At 43.1% G+C, this 17,500-nt stretch overlaps 2 protein-coding genes and 1 long non-coding RNA gene across 3 annotated transcripts in view; 2 read left to right on the top strand and 1 right to left on the bottom strand.

Moving 5' to 3' along the window:
* Positions 1-1,391: 1,391 nt before the first annotated feature.
* On the top strand, positions 1,392-3,894 carry gem (GTP binding protein overexpressed in skeletal muscle). Its single transcript, XM_027001187.3, has 4 exons — positions 1,392-2,351; positions 2,576-2,652; positions 2,781-2,985; positions 3,163-3,894. The coding sequence occupies exons 1-4, from the start codon at positions 2,015-2,017 to the stop codon at positions 3,438-3,440; spliced, it is 897 nt and encodes a 298-aa protein (XP_026856988.1). The 5' UTR covers positions 1,392-2,014; the 3' UTR covers positions 3,441-3,894.
* Positions 3,895-9,008: 5,114 nt separating this feature from the next.
* On the bottom strand, positions 9,009-10,336 carry LOC113571895 (uncharacterized). The gene is made up of 3 exons (XR_003410038.3): positions 10,107-10,336; positions 9,474-9,526; positions 9,009-9,119 (listed from the first exon to the last, which is right to left on the bottom strand). It is a non-coding gene; the product is annotated as an uncharacterized LOC113571895 (long non-coding RNA).
* A 623-nt stretch (positions 10,337-10,959) lies between these two features.
* Positions 10,960-17,500, top strand: part of cdh17 (cadherin 17, LI cadherin (liver-intestine)) — a 16,099-nt gene continuing 9,558 nt past the window's right edge. The window contains exons 1-7 of the mRNA XM_035525904.2: positions 10,960-11,052; positions 13,480-13,541; positions 13,896-13,997; positions 14,333-14,470; positions 16,181-16,319; positions 16,779-16,937; positions 17,020-17,178. Coding sequence (XP_035381797.1) covers positions 13,494-13,541; positions 13,896-13,997; positions 14,333-14,470; positions 16,181-16,319; positions 16,779-16,937; positions 17,020-17,178 — 745 coding nt within the window. The 5' untranslated portion in view covers positions 10,960-11,052; positions 13,480-13,493. The remainder of the gene's footprint in view (positions 11,053-13,479; positions 13,542-13,895; positions 13,998-14,332; positions 14,471-16,180; positions 16,320-16,778; positions 16,938-17,019; positions 17,179-17,500) is intronic.

The following is a 17,500-nucleotide window of genomic DNA, read 5'->3' as shown; positions in this document are numbered from 1 at the left end:
CAGCCCAGGGGTTTGCTCTCTGGATGCGCTCAGATGATAGCTGGCTGTCTGGGCCATCCGAGGAACACACCAGCACTTCAACACCCAAGTCTCTGTCTTCTGCGTCCCTAATACAGGTTTGATGTTTACCTGAACATAGAAAAGAACAGATATATCAGTTGATTCACTGGGCAAAAGTGAAGAGTCAGTGGGTGTTTCCATTATTTTGTAATTAAGTTCTCATCTGAACTTGACCGTGATCTTCCAGTAGGGGCAGCGTAGCGGGACTTGCAGTGGTCATATATGGGACACTCTCAGGCCTACGCCCACTAGCCATTTTAGTAGGTACACCTTGCAGGTGCACTGCTCCTCACTCTAAGCTGTCTGCTGGCATGCAGTTCAGTAAACTCTCCACCCTGCTCATCATACGCTCCACCCTACTCATAATGCTCCATCCTGCTCATCAAACGCTCCACTTTGCTCATCAGTCTACCCTGCTCATCAACATGGCTGTGGGTGTTGACCTGGTATGAGAGCCTCAGGCACAGCAGTGTTGTTGCAGTTTTTACACAGGTTTGGGAGAATATGGAACATACCAAAAGCGATTCCGGGGTCAGAATGTGATCTTTGTTGAAGGTCAGTACTTGCATTACCACAGGTGCTCTATATACTAACTGCACCCTTCCACAGTGTTTGTAATACCATGGCCGGTAAGCGTATACTAATCTCCCAGCAACACTCCATAATACCATAATAAGCACGCGCACACACATATCCTGCCACCCAAGAGTGCTCCACATAGTCACGCATGCTACCTATGGTGACTGCATACCCTCTGTCTCATGGCAACTGCCTAAAAACAAACACGAGCACGCTACACATATTGCCACGCGTGCTTTAGCATGGCCCTGCCAATCAAGCCCAGTATGTTGGCTCAGGAGTGTTTAGCAACCTGGATCTCCTGGGAGCTGCAGCCTGTGCACACCACTGTCTAAAATCAGCTTGTGGTTTTGGGGTCTTTCTTCATGCTATTTTTAGGGCGCACGCCTGTAATCCCACATCTCTCCCTCACCCCTCGCTCTCTTCTTGTTCTCTGTATCCTCACTGATTCTGATGTGCCCTGCAAAGGAGTGATAAATGAAGGGTGAGACCTAATCCAAGCCACAGTGGAAACTTCACTCACCAAAATGCATTTCTCTGCCTATATCTGTGCTGAATACAGAGCCCAAATCAGAATAATCCAGCAATTGCAAAAACAGCACTGATTATAATCTGCCCTATCATGATGGGCCAATCCACGGAACGCCGCTTGGGCATGTGCACGCGCTTGAGACTCGTGTGAAAGCTCGCGCAATACACATTTGCTTGTATATGAATATGAATTACGTTGTGGGTTGTATAATTAGACTCTATCAATGACTTGGTTGTAAGACTAAACTTAAATGTAGTATATATGCCTATAACTGTTGACTATTGGTTCTCTGTGTTTAATGTTGCGTTTTATTACAAGAAACCGGGAAAATAATGTTCTAGAGATCCCTAGACCTAGAAACGTAATTATACCCTATTCATCTCGAACACTTTCATGATAGCTTTTGAGGATAGCAGAATGAATAAAATACATGAAAGTGAGCTGTTTGAGCCCTATAAAGATACGACGGTCTGAATTCGTTGATATTTGTTACAACGAATCGATCTGTAAAATAAAGCGACGCCCCCACAACGTGCGATTTTAGGGAAGACCCAGCGAGACATCATTTGGAGGACGGTGTGACGTCAAGGAAATCCTTTCCGTCTCCGAGACCTTCATCTTCTGTCCGAGTACCCCAGAGCGAACAAAGCGTGTGATGCCAGGAAGCAGAACCTTTCTGGATTACCGCTGAGTAAAGCACACGTGCTGAGTTCAGAATCGGGAGTCTGGAGCCGGAAAATAAGAACCACGCGCCTAGAACAAGTTAAAAGGCGGCAGAACCGTTTCGGATCTGCATAGGCATTTCTGGGTTTTTGTTAGAGTTCAACAGTTAGAGCTCCGCAGATGACTCTGCTTGCGAGCGTCAGGCGCCACAGCCTGCGCGTACAGCAGCAGTTGCACCGCTGGAGCATCTGCGCGACGGATGGAAGTCACCTCCTGACCGACAGTCTCGCGACGCCCGTCCTGTGCGTGCCTCGGTCGCGGTCCTGCTTACGGACCGCGAGGAGCTGGCGCTCCGACTCTTCGGATTCCGCCTTTTCGGCTGAGGCGCCGAGTCCCAGCGCGAGCGGTCCGTTCACCGTGGTCCTGCTCGGAGACGTCGGAGTTGGCAAAACTGCGCTCGCGAGTATTTTCGCTGGGGCGGCAGACAGTATGGAGAGCGACTCCGACCTGTACGGATGTACGTGAACGTTAGCACCTGTTTACAGTGCAATGCACAGTCCGTGAGTTCACAGGAATAGCCTACATTTGGTTAAAAAAAAAATCCAAAACAAGTTGACACAAATCAAACATTGTGTTCTGTTGTGTAGTAGACAACGTGCAATTAAGAAAACCTTTATTTTATGATACAGACCGGCTAAGAGTCCCATACCAACACCCTCTGTGCTTTGCTTTCCCTTACAGGTGAGATGTTTGAGCAAAGCATGCTGGTGGACGGCGAGAGCGCGAGAGTTACATTACTGGATATGTGGGATTCGCAGGTAACACACGTTTCCTTGCATTTAATATGATGACTTTTAGTCATACACAGTATCATTCGTCTCATTTGAACTGGTTAGGCCTCCTGACGGCGCTCATTTCTAGTGTTCATCGATTCCCGCTTTCACAGGACGGAGCCAGTTGGAGGCAGGGACGCGCTTTGCAAGATGGTGACGCGTATATCGTCGTTTACTCGATAACGGACAGGACGAGTTTCCTCCGCGCATCTGAACTTCGCATCCAGCTGCGTCGTGAACGCCAAGCTCATCGCACACCTATCATCCTCGTGGGCAACAAGTGCGATTTAGTGCGCCGGAGAGAAGTGTCAGTGAACGGTATGCTTTTACTGGATAAACTCGTGGGGTTCGGTTTTTAGCATAGAAAAGTTACAGTGGGCGGAAATCCAAGGCTATGCCAAATTAAACCACCATGTGCCAGTCCCTGTGCTGACTTGGTCTGAGCTGTGTGTAGGATGCATTTGAAGTGCCCTTTATTCTTCTTTGGTGTCACAGAAGGTCGAGCGTGCGCTATGGTTTTCGATTGCAAGTTCATCGAAACGTCAGCGGCCATGCAGCACAACGTGTGGCCGCTCTTCGAGGGCGTCGTTCGCCAGCTGCGTCTGCGCAGAGACAGTGCCGAAGCCATCACCCGATGGCGCTCGACGTGCAAGAGCAGAGAGAGCATCCCGAAGAAGGCCAAGCGCTTCATTGATAAATTAGTGGCCAAGAAGAACAAGAACGCAGCGCTGAAACTAAAGTCCAAATCCTGCCATGACCTCTCGGTGTTGTGACACTTCTTTCGCTCTGCGGTGTGCATGCAGACCTACTTACTCTGCGGGCGTGTCAGGGAAAGGAAACGTACAGCAGTAATAGGCGTGGGACGGTTTTTGGGGAGCGTGTTTTCCACAAGGTGCATTGGGGGAAGGAGACTGCGATGACCAATCAGTCCGTGGTAGCACTGGAGTTTCAGTGGTTTCAGGCTTTTAGCACCATCTGCGATGGACCGAAATCCAAATAGCTACCCACATACCTGCTGCTCAGTCTCCACCAGGAGGGTCTCTACCACTCAGAATAAGCCCTTCCATTCACTAATGACATGGAGCATGGTCAATTTTAAAAATCCAAATTATACTCCACAAATAATATATAATTTGTGTCTTCTGATAGTATTGTTGTACCTTAGTGTGTGAATATGCTTTCCATGTTGATGCTTTTAAGCCTACATATTTGTAATTTCATATAAAATAAAATGTCTATTTTCATATAATAAGTTTTCCATTTTAAGTTTGGTTTATTTGTCACATACATAGTTATACACAGTATAGCTCGCAGTGAAATGGTTGAGAAAGCATTTCTTTCTCTTACTCATTGTGAAACTGAACGGAAGCCAATCAGTTTGACTGGGTGTGACTTTGATGTTAATGTCACTCATTAGGCTATTATATATAATGTGTGTGTGTGTGTGTGTGTGTGTGTGTGTATGGTTGTAATATGCTCTGGCATTATTGCTGAGCTGATGTTCATCTCATATTATTGACTATCTTTACTGTACTTAAAATGCTGGCATCAACAGCTTTGTTAGTTCAGACTGACCATGGACATTGTAAATGAGATGTTTACTTGATTCCTTTATGTGGATCAGCTGATAGATGTACATTCCTAAGAAAGATGACAGTTGTCCAGTGTTTACCACACTGAAATATGACTGCAGTAGAATCTGTAATCTTCATCAGTGAGTTGGATATGTTCAGTAAAATTAATCTGTCTGAACTATGATGATTACATAGAGAACCAGTGAATATAATGCAGGAAAACTGGAGGAAGTCCATTCACATTCACTCTAGTTAAAAAACTGGTATAAAACAATTATTCAGTTCAAAGTTCGAGGAAAGTACAGAACTGCTTTTTGCAAATGGGAACCTCTTGCCCACGACTGTCTAAAATCTGGTTGTGTATTTGGGGTCTTTCTTCACACTATAACACCCCCCCCACACACACACACAAGCACACATACACATATATTTCTCTCTCTTTCTCCCACTTCTCACAGGAGCTGTAGCTAATGTGCACACCACTGTCTAAAATCTCCTGATTCTGTATTTGTGGTCTTTATTTGTACTGTTTTTAGGGTTGTAATATTATTACCCACAGCTCTCTCTTCTGCTCTGAAAGCTGTGTATCATGTCTATTGTATCATGTCTGCACATTATACTTTACATACACATGCACACACAAACACATACAAGCTACATTTTAAAGCCTTTATAGCAATTCATGATCACACAGACGTTTCACTGCCAAAGACTAGCTCACAAACTTTCTGGTTTTCTGCCAAACACACACACACACACACACACACACACACACACACACACACACACACACACACACACACACACACGCACGCACACAGACACTATGCACTAAAGGCCTGAGATGTCTTAAGTGCTCTAGTAAAAGGCTGTTTTATGTCCAAATCTGCTCTGCTGGATAAAGTGTAACTGGATACTTGGGCTACAGTAAGTAAAATGAACCCAAATACAATGTCTTTCTTCATATGTGGCAGTGTGAACAGCAAAAATACACAATCTCTGACATTCTCAATTCTGATTTAAGACACTTTCATATGTGGTACTGGAGTCTGATATGCAGCAATGCGACTCGGTCTGAACAGCCAGATAGAAATTCATGCGACTTTTACGCCAGTCCAACTTGACATTCAATATAATTTCATGCTGCAGAGAAGGAAAGATGGCCAGCATCGGTAGGCAGGATCTCGGTGACGGGATAGTGGGGTAACTGATCTAAATGTTGAAGCTGCTCGGACGCTACAGAGATCCATCGTTAATATCTTGGCCTTCTTTCTTCCTAATTGGCTGCTGGCTTCCACTGCAGATTATCACAAGCATTTACTTTAGAGTAATCAACGGGTTGGGTTAAAGACGTTTACCTTCTGTGTGAACGTAGCCTTGGAGGCTTGTTTTGGATCAGCCTGTGGACATTATGCACAGGGTGTGAGGTCTGGCTGTTTCCCAGCTAAAGAATAGACAGTTTACACCAAGCATCCAGTGTCCCTGCTGATCCAATACATAAGTGTGACAATGACATAACAAATCTATCAGTGCTTGCTATGTTACTTATTTTTTTCAACAATAATGACTGGGGGACAGAGAGGCTCAGATAAAATGTAGTAGAGTTGATGAAACAAACTCCGGAACCATCCAGCACTACTGCCTAACTACTCTCATATTAGGTCAAGTAATAGTAAGGGTAAGAGTAAAGATAAGAGTAAGGGTAAAAGTAACTTCTCCTGCCTCCACCTCAAGCATGCTGCATTCTCCACCCGCCAGCAGGAACTCACGTTTTGTGCTGTGTGACAGGATTCCTGCACAATGCCACAGTCTCTGAGTCTGTCACACTCGTACGTCAAAAGTTGTGACGTCTGCCCTTCTCTGTGAGACCTGGTGTGTCTGATGAATTGAACCATTTGCTTTCCGCAGGTGTAATTGAATGTACTGACGCATCACCTTGGGCTTCACGGATAGCTGTGACACAGAAGAAAAATGAGTGTCTTAAGGATGTGGGTAGATCTTAGATTGCCTGATAAGGCCGCAGTGGTGGACAGATCCATTCTACTGCTTGCTATCTTAGCTGGACCTACAATTTTCTCAACAACTGACCTTGAAAATGCGTATCATTCTCTGTGCTCCCCGATAGCAAGGATTTAACAGCATTACTAGCATACGATGGCCTATTCTGCTTCTGCCATGTGCCATATGGCTTGATGTCAGCCCCAGAAGCATTCCAGAAAATTATGTCAGTAAATCTGGAAGGGTAAGACTAAGAGTTAGAATAAATGTAAGAGTAAAAGTAAGGGTAAGAGTGTGGGTAAGAGTAAGTGTAAGAGTAACTTCTCCTGCCTCCACCTCAAGCATGCTACTCTCCACCCACCAGCAGGAATTCACCTGTTAAGGGTAAGAGTAAGGATTAGGGTAAGAGAAAGAGTAAGAGTAAGGGTAAGGTAAGAGTAAAGATAAGGGTAAGGGTAAGGGTAAGGGTAAGGGTAAGAGTAAGAGTAAGGGTAAGAGTAAGGGTAAGGATAAGGGTAAGGATAAGGGTAAGAGTAAGGGTAAGGTAAGAGTAAAGATAAGGGTAAGGGTAAGGGTAAGAGTAAGGATAAGGGTACGGGTAAGAGTAAGGGTAAGGTAAGAGTAAAGATAAGGGTAAGGGTAAGAGTAAGGATAAGGGTAAGAGTAAGGATAAGGGTACGGGTAAGAGTAAGGGTAAGGTAAGAGTAAAGATAAGGGTAAGGGTAAGGTAAGAGTAAAGATAAGGGTAAGGGTAGGGTAAGAGTAAAGATAAGGGTAAGGGTAGGGTAAGAGTAAGGATAAGGGTAAGGGTAAGGGTAAGAGTAAAGATAAGGGTAAGGATAAGGGTAAGGATAAGGGTAAGGGTAAGAGTAAGGATAAGGGTAAGGATAAGGGTAAGGGTAAGAGTAAGAGTAAGGGTAAGGATAAGGGTAAGAGTAAGGGTAAGGGTACGGGTAAGGGTAAGGGTAAGAGTAAGGATAAGAGTAAGGGTAAGGGTAAGGATAAGGGTAAGGGTAAGGATAAGGGTAAGGGTAAAAGTAAGGGTAAGAGTAAGGATAAGGGTAAGGATAAGGGTAAGGGTAAGAGTAAGAGTAAGGGTAAGGATAAGGGTAAGGGTAAGAGTAAGGATAAGAGTAAGGGTAAGGGTAAGGATAAGGGTAAGGGTATGAGTAAGGATAAGGGTAAGGGTAAGGGTAAGAGTAAGAGTAAGGATAAGAGTAAGGGTAAGGGTAAGGATAAGGGTAAGGGTAAAAGTAAGGGTAAGAGTAAGGATAAGGGTAAGGGTATGAGTAAGGATAAGGGTAAGGGTAAGGGTAAGAGTAAAGGTAAGGGTAAGAGTAAGGATAAGGGTGTGCCAAATGCTCAGAACTTCAGATGCATACAAGTGGAGTACAGAGCTGCACTGGATGCAGTGATACAGAGACTGATGAAAATGTTTAAATAGGAAAAAGTATCTTCAGACAACCCACGCGGACACTTCCTTGGACAGCCCACTTGGACACTTCCTCAGACAACCCACTCGGACATTGTTTTGGACAGCCCGCGCTGACGCTTCCTCGGACACTCGTTGATGGCCCACGGCAACGAGCTGGATACAGGACATGTACACGCCATCAAACAAGCAGCCAGAGCCAAGGTTGTAGCCAGCCTACATTCTGTCCTTAGGATGCTCTCATGGCATGCAAAATTTTTACCCAACTACGTATCAGTGGCGGAGCCACTACACTCTTGCCTCCACGCTGCAGTGCATCATCTCCACCGACGCTTCAGATTATGGCAGAGATACAGTCTTCACACAGCTTTATCCAAATGACACGGAACGCATGATCCTGTTTGCGTCAACACTGGCTGGGAGTAAACATGCGAAGGCCGAGAAGGAGGCCCTTGTAAGTGTGTGAGCAATCGGTAAGTGGAGGATGTAGTGGAGGCTCAGGTTCAGCAGGCCCTCATGATTCTGCTGGACACCAAAGGAGCAGATATGAGATGAGATAAGACAGATTTGAGCTAGAGCTGAGTATGCCCTGTCAGAGAACAGAAACCACCAAAATGGTTGAAGGACTAGGGCACTTAACATGCAGAGTAACTGAGTGTGCAAAACTACCCTTTAGGATATGCCATCAAACTATTAAGTGCTTGTTTTTACTTACCTTATTCCACAGTGGCATAATGTTGAATAATGGGTTCTGTGATTCCTCATTTAATGATCTGATAATTACCAGAGAGAATTCTTATGCTTCCGTGCTTTATTAATTACAAACCTTAACATAGAGGAGTGCTCAGACTCTGGAATCACCAGTAAAAGGGAGTGCTCCATCTATGACATCACCAGTGAAGGGGATTGCTTCGGCTATGACATCATCAGTAAAGGTGATTGCTCCAGCAAAGACATCATCAGTAAAGGGGATTGCTCCAGCAATTACATCATCAGTAAAGGGGAGAGCTCCATCAATGACTTCATCATTAAAGAGGTGTGCTTCAGCTGCACCAGCAGCTCCACATGCCCAGGTCTCCATGCCTCACCAGTTTCTTTCATCTCTACACACTTTGCTCATTCCACTACATCGGTGCAGGTTAATTTTCACCTCATCTGTCCATAAGATTTTGTCCCAGGTCCCTACTCTTTTTTTTTGTACTTTTCAGGAAACTGTAATCTAGCCGTTGTGTTCTTGAGGTTTACTAGTACGTTGCATCTTTGCAGAGAGGTGAGCCCTCTGAGGTCATTAGAACATAGTCATCTGTATAGTCTGTGACACATCTATACGATATCCTGGGTAGAGTTCTTGACCCATTTTCCTTGTGATTGAAAGTGCTCTTCAGTCACCTCCTGAGCTGCTCTGTGGTCTTCCAGGTTGTTTGCCAAACCCAATATCTTCCTGCTTCCTAAACATGTAAATTTCCATTCAGTTCATGTTTTTTGACTGTCTCTGATAGTTTTATTCTGATTTCTTGTTTCTATGACTCTGATTGGTTTATTCTGATTTCATGTTTTGTTTTTTTCTGTCTATTTCTCTGATGGGTTTATTCTGATTTCATGTTTGTTTGTCTATGGCTCTGATTGGTTTATTCTGATTTTTTTTTTTTTGTCTATAGATCTGATTGGTTTATTCTGATTTTTTTTTTGTCTATAGCTCTAAATTGGTTTATTCTGATTGTTCAGCTCCAGATGACAGCAAATGCCACATCTAGAATCAGCTCTAGAACCAGCTCTAGAACCTACCCTAGGCTTTTACTTACCTATCTTGTGAATGAACCAGTGATGTTGTGATATATTGCTGGCCCTGGAAAAACTGAGCACACAGCTGTTCAGTTACTCACAGTCTCATAAAATAATAATAATACGCTTTATTTATATAGCTTTTTAAAACAATGTTTACAAAGTGCTTAAAAAAACTAAAATAAAATGAACGACTTTAAGATAAGAAATAAGAAATATAAGAAATAAAATGCAGCAGAATTAAAAGCTAAACATGAAGTCTTCCTCTTAAAGTGCTTTAGATCAGGTTATTATGAGGGAATTCCACACTTTAATGCAATAATAAAAGCTGCCTCGCTTCTCTTTAGTTGGGTAGCAGGCGTGAGCAGCTTGTGGAAGCCCACCTAATAATCAGCTCACTGAGGTGCAGTGGGCTAAGACCATGAAGGCATTTAAAGTCCTATTAAAGTCATGTCCATTACTGTAACACTGTGCAAAGTGAGAGTCTGCCTTTGAATGCTTTACTTTTTAGTAAAGTGATTTTATTTCAGTGTCAAATTATGCAAGTTATGCATAACACATATTTACAAAACATTACATAAAAGCACCAAGCATAATATCAGATAGATTTAATTTAATTTAATTTAATTTTAATTTAATTTAAGAAAGCTTACGTTTTTTGCACCGTACTACCACTGATACTTGTCCATCCTTACGATCTTAAAATCGCATTATAGCTGCTTCCTCCAAACAGATGGTGTTCCCAGAGGTGTCACTGACTATATGTTCCCCTTCAAAGAGATCCTGATATTATGTTCCCCTTCATAAAGTCCCTTATGGGTATTCACACAAGCAAATACCCAAACACAACTTAGCTGCCTTGCCAGTTTCTTTCTCATGCGCATCTAAAATGACTAACAAAGATGTTTCTGAGGAGATTAGATATGCCCACTTGCAGAAGGGAAAACTCCAAGGAAAATAATGGAAACAGCCTCTGACCTTTGTACAGCACTGTTAAACATTGCGTAGGCTCTATGCACAGCCAGGAAAGCTAACGTTCTACATTACAACCTCATAGCCATGCATCTCAAATCCAATGTGCCGGAGGAGCACAGAGCCAAAAAGACAGTGGCACGGGTCAAAGAGCGAAGTCTGCAGCCCTTCAGTCTCGATTACTCCATGCACACACACACACACACACACACACACACACACACACACACACACACACACACACACGCCATCTGTTCCATGTGTGGCCTCTATCCCTGTCTGGGGAAGTTCACCATAGTTCAGAGCAGAACAGCTGTTCCTGGTGACACTCGGGACTTATTCCCCACTTTGAATGATTCTTCTGTACTGAGGATGCTCGCACAGTACCACAAGCCTTTGATCCATGTGCCAGGTTTCTCTATATTCACACACACACACATACACACACACGCACACACGCACACACACACACGCACACACATCCGTATAAGGACTCCACTCCCCTGAGCATTAGATAATGATTAGGTTCAATAAAATGAGTTAACGTTTCACTTTAAGCAGGAAGCTGTGCAAGACTTGAGTTTCCTTCTGTCACTCAGACAGAGCTGCGTCTCTCTCTCCTCTCAGGTAACTACATCCATCTCTGTCCTTTTATCATGCGCGCAATCATTTGACTTTACATGGTTTCGTTTAGTGTGTATAGCTTATGAAGCCCTGTTGAGGAAAGTGATATGATGTCAGTGTATGTGTGTGTGTGTGTGTGTGTGTGAAGCCCTGTGCTGGGGCATGTCATGCTCTTCCTTGGTCTTGGTTAAGGTTTACGTCAAGGGCATTAGCTGCATCTGACCATGTGAGAGGCATTTCATGAAATGGCATCTCAGTGCAGGCAAAGTGAAATTAAAACGTATTCACAGTGGAGTGGCTCGAGTGAAGTGTTTACAATTCAGCCTTTCTCACTGAGAGCTACGAGAGCCTAATACGAGGCCGGTGTGTCAGCGTGCGTGCGGCCTCTGTGGGTCAGGACTGTATCGAGTCTTACTGACTGTGGAGGAATTTATGGTTGTGGTTTTCTCTTTGTATAACTATTACTCTGTTTGGGGTGATATTGATTGTCATCTGTAATCTTGGAGCACTGAGTCTCGCCTCATGGAGCTAAATGGCTGTCCACATTTTCACTTCCATAGAACACAGTGAGAATCAGGTGAAGCAGAACAAGTGAAAATGTTGAAAATAGAAAGAAAAGACAAGAAGGTAGTTTATGAGTTCCAGAGGGGCGCGTGAAAATGTCAGAGAGCATGAGTGACCTTCTCGTGCAGATGTCCTCTGTCACCTTCCTGCCAGACCACTACGCCGGTACCACACATGCTCAAGAGTTTATCTTATGTAACGCAATTAACTTTACTCCGAACTGGAAAATGGGTCGATTTGTCAATTAAAAAGAGACCTAATATTTGAGTGGAAATCTGAATATGCTCATTGACTCAATGTGTTACTATGAACAACTCGATCGCTTGGCTTTTATCTTAGCAATCTAGACAGTTAGCCAATCATTACAAGGCTTATCAATGAGGTACATTCATCCATTCCCACAGAGCGTGCTACATGTATCCTTGACACATTACTACTACTGCATCAGTAGTATCACACCACTTTTTTTCAGAAGACTCAAATAATTCCTGCATATTTATACTTATATTAATGAATATTCCACATGTTTAATCTCCCTCTATATGTAAATATATAAGGAAACCTTAGGTATCTCTTAGAAACTAATACTTTTATTTTTTTCTAAAGCTTTAACATGAAGTTCAATAGTTGAGGGCACAGAAACTGGTTTGAGATTTAGTGAGTCCCACATTAGCTCCTCCCTCTGGAAACCACTGACCTTCCAAAATCATCCAATGTGTTAAATGCTAATGTAGTGCACCAAAGAACTCTGTGTGTGAGGTTATCACTATTTCTCTGGGATCACACATTTGTTCAGTAAATGCTGATATTTCATGGTTCCCTAACCTCCTGGTACTGGTCCCCGCAAACTGGGTCTTGATTGGTGGGTTAAACCTCTGATTTTAATAGAACATTAACCTTCAGTACGTCAGAATTGTGCGCAGGTGATTTGTGTAGCGTAGAGGTCAATATTAGGGTATGTATGTAGTCGGGGCTCTTTTGTCACTAGGCATAACCGGTCAGCAGTGACGCTGTAACCGGAGATTCAGGCAAAGTTGATATATTCCATTCGGTTCAGAGACAATGACACATTTCTAAAATGTCTGTAGTCTTTGTGTTAATCTTTTCAGTGTTGGCTAGAACTGAAGTTAATCACTTACTTAAGGTCACTCTGACACACTTTCGATTTGACGTCAGAATCCACTTAAGAATGTCCAAATAACCTTTATTTGACCTTTTTGGGAGTAGTGACTCATAAGGGTCACACACTTACACATGCTCACATCAACACACATATGCCCCCCCCCACACCGCAACCACATACACATACAGAACGATGTGCAGACAATGCAGCGAGGAGTTGTGTGGGCATCATTAAATGTGTGTCAGACGCTGTTCTGGCAAGCGTGCACTGTAATGCAGAGAGAGAGAACCCTGCAGGGCCTAATACACATGCAGGGCTACACTGAACACGATTGTACTCTCACCAGCCCACACACACACACACACACACAAACACACACATCCACGCACAAACACACACACACACACACACACACACACACACACACACACACACACACACACACACACACACACACACACACACACATCCACGCACAAACACACACACACACACACACACACACACAAAACATTTTCCTACACTTTCCCCATATCTATATCCTGTGTGTGTGTATTTGCTCCACTGAAATTGCTACACAGAGACTGAAATGCAGCCCAGAACATGAGAAGTGTTGTAGTAAGGCCTTGATAAATCCACTGTGTGTTTGTAATTATTCTGTAATTGTAAAGTGCTTCTGCTTGTCTGTCTTGGGGCCCTTACTGTAGTTGTAATTCCCTCTCATGTTTTGCTTTCTCCATCAGGACATTTCTTCCTTATGATGGCAAATAGACACCGACTGCTGCTAGTCCTTCTCATCAGCTGTGTAAGCTGTATGCGTGTGTGTGTGTGTGTGTATGCGTGTGTGTGTGTGCATGTGTTTAGGATGTGCTGTTCTAAGCAGATCCAGTTTCTGACCAGAGTAAACATCTTAACGCCTTGCAGTCCTGTCATCTGGTTTTCTATGAATCAGTAACTGTACTGAAGTCTCTGCTGTCTCTGTAATCACCGAGTGCACTGAGCAGTAAACAGCACCAGCACAGCCTCTGCTTTGCCTTCGTGCAGGAGAGGAACAATAACAGCTGAATCATTTGAAACATTTTTAAAACGAAGCGCAGACGTCAAGTCCGGTGAGGGTTGTCGAACAGTGCCATCGTTCTCACCGGTTGTCTTCACACAGGCTTATGGAGCAGGTCTGGAAGACAAAAAAGGAGTTCTGGGGAAGAGTCCTGGAGTTCTGCTCGTGCCCGAGGCCTCCCCGGTACCTTTCGCCATCTATCAGGTAACAGCGCTCCCAGCGGTGCATGGGTGCTGGGTTTACCGTTATGTCTGTAAGGTCCCCAGGCTGGTTAAGCCAGTACTGAACTGGAAAATCTCCAGCAGGGGCACAAACTGAAGAGTTGTGCGCTGAATTGTGGATTATCATTTGCATCATGATTTCAGCCGAGCACCAAAACCAAAAATGATTACAGTAATGATTGATAGCTAATAGGACAGATTACATTTTTTTTGCCAGTCAGCTATTGCATGTGTATGTGTGTGTTTGGTGTGGGTGTGTGTGTTTGGTGTGGGTGTGTGTGTTTGGTGTGGGTGTGCGGTGTTTGTGTGTGTGTCTAGTTTACATCCATGGTAGAAGGTGTTTCCTCGTATCGTGTGAGTGGTGAGACACATGGGAGGATCAGCATGTCCAAGGATGGTTGGCTGTACCTGGAAGAACCACTGGAATGGAGCCCTGGCAAAACACATGAGCTAACCGTAATACACACTTTATGAACACACTTTTCATGACTGTAATACACACTTAATGAACACATATTATGAACACACGTTTTGTGACTGTAATACGCACTTTATGAACATGCTTTATGAACACACTTTATGAACACACCTTTCATGACTGTAATACACACTTTAGGAATGCACTTTACCTTACTATAATACACTTTATGAATAGACCTTTCATAAATCATAAATGTTATCACATTATAAAGATATCTTTCTTAATTGTTATGCACAGTTTTCAGATACACTTTTCATAATAAACAAACAGTTAAAGGTTTTGTAGGTTTAACCAGCACGTTAACATGGATCAATAAAAAACAAGAAATTAACAATTATATATTATTGTAATTAACACATCCTAAAAAAAAAAACCTTTACTTTTGTCTTTGGGGAGAATATTATCAATTTTACTAAGACACTTTTTGCTCAAACTTGTACAATGACCTGGATACGCTTTCCTCTATATTTGATGCTCTAGGTATTGTGGGTTTTTGGTGTGGTGTATGTATTTGATGTTCTCGGTAGTGTGGGTTTTTGGTGTGGTGTATGTATTTGATGTTCTTGGTAGCGTGGGTTTTTTGTATATATCTATTTGATGTTCTAGGGAGTGTGGGTTTTTGGTATGTATGTATTTGATGTTCTAAGTAGTGTGGGTTTTTGGTGTGGTGTATGTATTTGATGTTCTAGGTAGTGTGGGTTTTTGGTATGTATGTATTTGATGTTCTTGGTAGCGTGGGTTTTTGGTATGTATGCATTTGATGTTCTCGGTAGCGTGGGTTTTTGGTGTGGTGTATGTATTTGATGTTCTAGGTAGTGTGGGTTTTTGGTATGTATGTATTTGATGTTCTAGGTAGTGTGGGTTTTTGGTATGTATGTATTTGATGTTCTTGGTAGCGTGGGTTTTTGGTATGTATGCATTTGATGTTCTCGGTAGCGTGGGTTTTTGGTGTGGTGTATGTATTTGATGTTCTAGGTAGTGTGGGTTTTTGGTATGTATGTATTTGATGTTCTAGGTAGTGTGGGTTTTTGGTATGTATGTATTTGATGTTCTTGGTAGCGTGGGTTTTTGGTATGTATACATTTGATGTTCTCGGTAGCGTGGGTTTTTGGTGTGGTGTATGTATTTGATGTTCTAGGTAGTGTGGGTTTTTGGTATGTATGTATTTGATGTTCTTGGTAGCGTGGGTTTTTGGTATGTATGCATTTGATGTTCTCGGTAGCGTGGGTTTTTGGTGTGGTGTATGTATTTGATGTTCTAGGTAGTGTGGGTTTTTGGTATGTATGTATTTGATGTTCTTGGTAGCGTGGGTTTTTGGTATGTATGCATTTGATGTTCTTGGTAGCGTGGGTTTTTGGTATGTATGTATTTGATGTTCTAGGTAGCGTGAGTTTTTGGTATGTATGTATTTGATGTTCTTGGTAGTGTGGGTTTTTGGTATGTATGTATTTGATGTTCTTGGTAGCGTGGGTTTTTGGTATGTATGTATTTGATGTTCTAGGTAGCGTGAGTTTTTGGTATGTATGTATTTGATGTTCTTGGTAGCGTGGGTTTTTGGTATGTATGTATTTGATGTTTTAGGTAGCGTGGGTTTTTGGTGTGGTGTATGTATATGATGTTTTATGTAGCATGGGTTTTTAGTGTGGTGTATGTATATGACGTAACTGAATATATTTGTACTGCAGATCGAGGCACTCTCTGATGATGATGACGTCCTAGATGGACCTCACACAGTTGTTCTCCATGTTGTGGACATCAACAACAATCCTCCAGTTTTTGATCAGAGCCAGTATAGTGGAAGTCTCAGAGAACATACACCTGCAGGTTAGACTAACACACACACACAAACACACACACACACACACACACACACACACACACACACACACACACACACACTCACACACACAAATAAACACACACACACAAAGACACACATACACACATACAAACACACACAAACATGCATGCATACACAAACACAAACACACACGTGTGCATTCACACACATACAAACATACATGTATGCATACTCACACACACAATCATACACAGACACACGTGTTCTGTGTGAATTCAGGTGTGTGTTATTGTAATTCCGTCGTGTTTTGTGTGAACAAAGGTGTGTTGTTGTAATCCCATTGTGTTTTGCGTAAATGCAGGTGTATGTTACTGTAATCCCACTGTGTTCAGAGTGAATGCAGGTATCTGTTATTGTAATCCCATTTTGTCCTGTGTAAATGCAGGTGTGTGTGTTATTGTAATCTCGCCGTGTAAATGCAGGCATCCCCTTCGTGCGAGTCTTTGCGACAGACTCGGATGACGCCGACACACCCAACGCTCAGCTGAGGTACAGCATCGACAGCCAGATCCCCAACCCAGCCGAGAGCCTCTACTTTACCATCAACTCAGAGACGGGCGACATTTCCACCACGGAGGAGGGTAAAACAGTTGTCTGTCGGATGAACTCTGTTTGTGTGTGTGGGTGTGTGTGTGTGTGTCTCTAAACCCTTTGGTGTTGTAGGGGCAGCATTTCTGAAAGCCAGGACTGGGGTGGTGTACAGTCGCGGTGAGATTCGGGGCAGCACTGAGGTTCTGAAAAGGAAGTTTGATGAATTCTGCTTTCCAAGAAACAATGTGTCCCTCGAGGAAAACCCTTTCTTCACATGTGTCCAGCATGCTGGTGCGAATACACACACATACATGGATGCATGCACAGGCACACACATAAATTCACATGCTGCTAACATATAAATGACACATTATGTATTTATTGGTTACAAAAACAGATCTCTTTAAGATCTGAACTTAAACCTTGAAAGTTTATTCAGGACTATGTGTGTTTGTGTAGGGTAAGAGTGAGAATTGTGTGTGTGTGTGTTTGTGTGTGTGTGTGTGTGTGTATTCAGTTTGTTTTTAATGTCTGGTGTGTATGCTATGGATCATAAAGTGGAAATAAACACACTGTCATTCCTTAAATATATCTGAGTTTTCACTGGTCCAGA

This window comes from Electrophorus electricus, chromosome 1 (assembly GCF_041902795.1).
Source record: "Electrophorus electricus isolate QZ-2024a chromosome 1, ASM4190279v1, whole genome shotgun sequence".
In the NCBI taxonomy this organism is placed as follows: domain Eukaryota; kingdom Metazoa; phylum Chordata; class Actinopteri; order Gymnotiformes; family Gymnotidae; genus Electrophorus; species Electrophorus electricus.
This window is presented reverse-complemented; position numbering and strand designations above follow the sequence as displayed.

What these genes read in the sequence shown, in the direction of transcription:
- gem (XM_027001187.3), top strand. Translation starts at nt 2,015, where the DNA reads ATGACTCTGCTTGCGAGCGTCAGGCGCCACAGCCTGCGCGTACAGCAG. An exon ending in CGACTCCGACCTGTACGGAT is followed by an intron (nt 2,352 to 2,575) that starts GTACGTGAACGT and finishes TTTCCCTTACAG; the next exon opens with GTGAGATGTTTGAGCAAAGC. An exon ending in GAGAGAAGTGTCAGTGAACG is followed by an intron (nt 2,986 to 3,162) that starts GTATGCTTTTAC and finishes TTGGTGTCACAG; the next exon opens with AAGGTCGAGCGTGCGCTATG.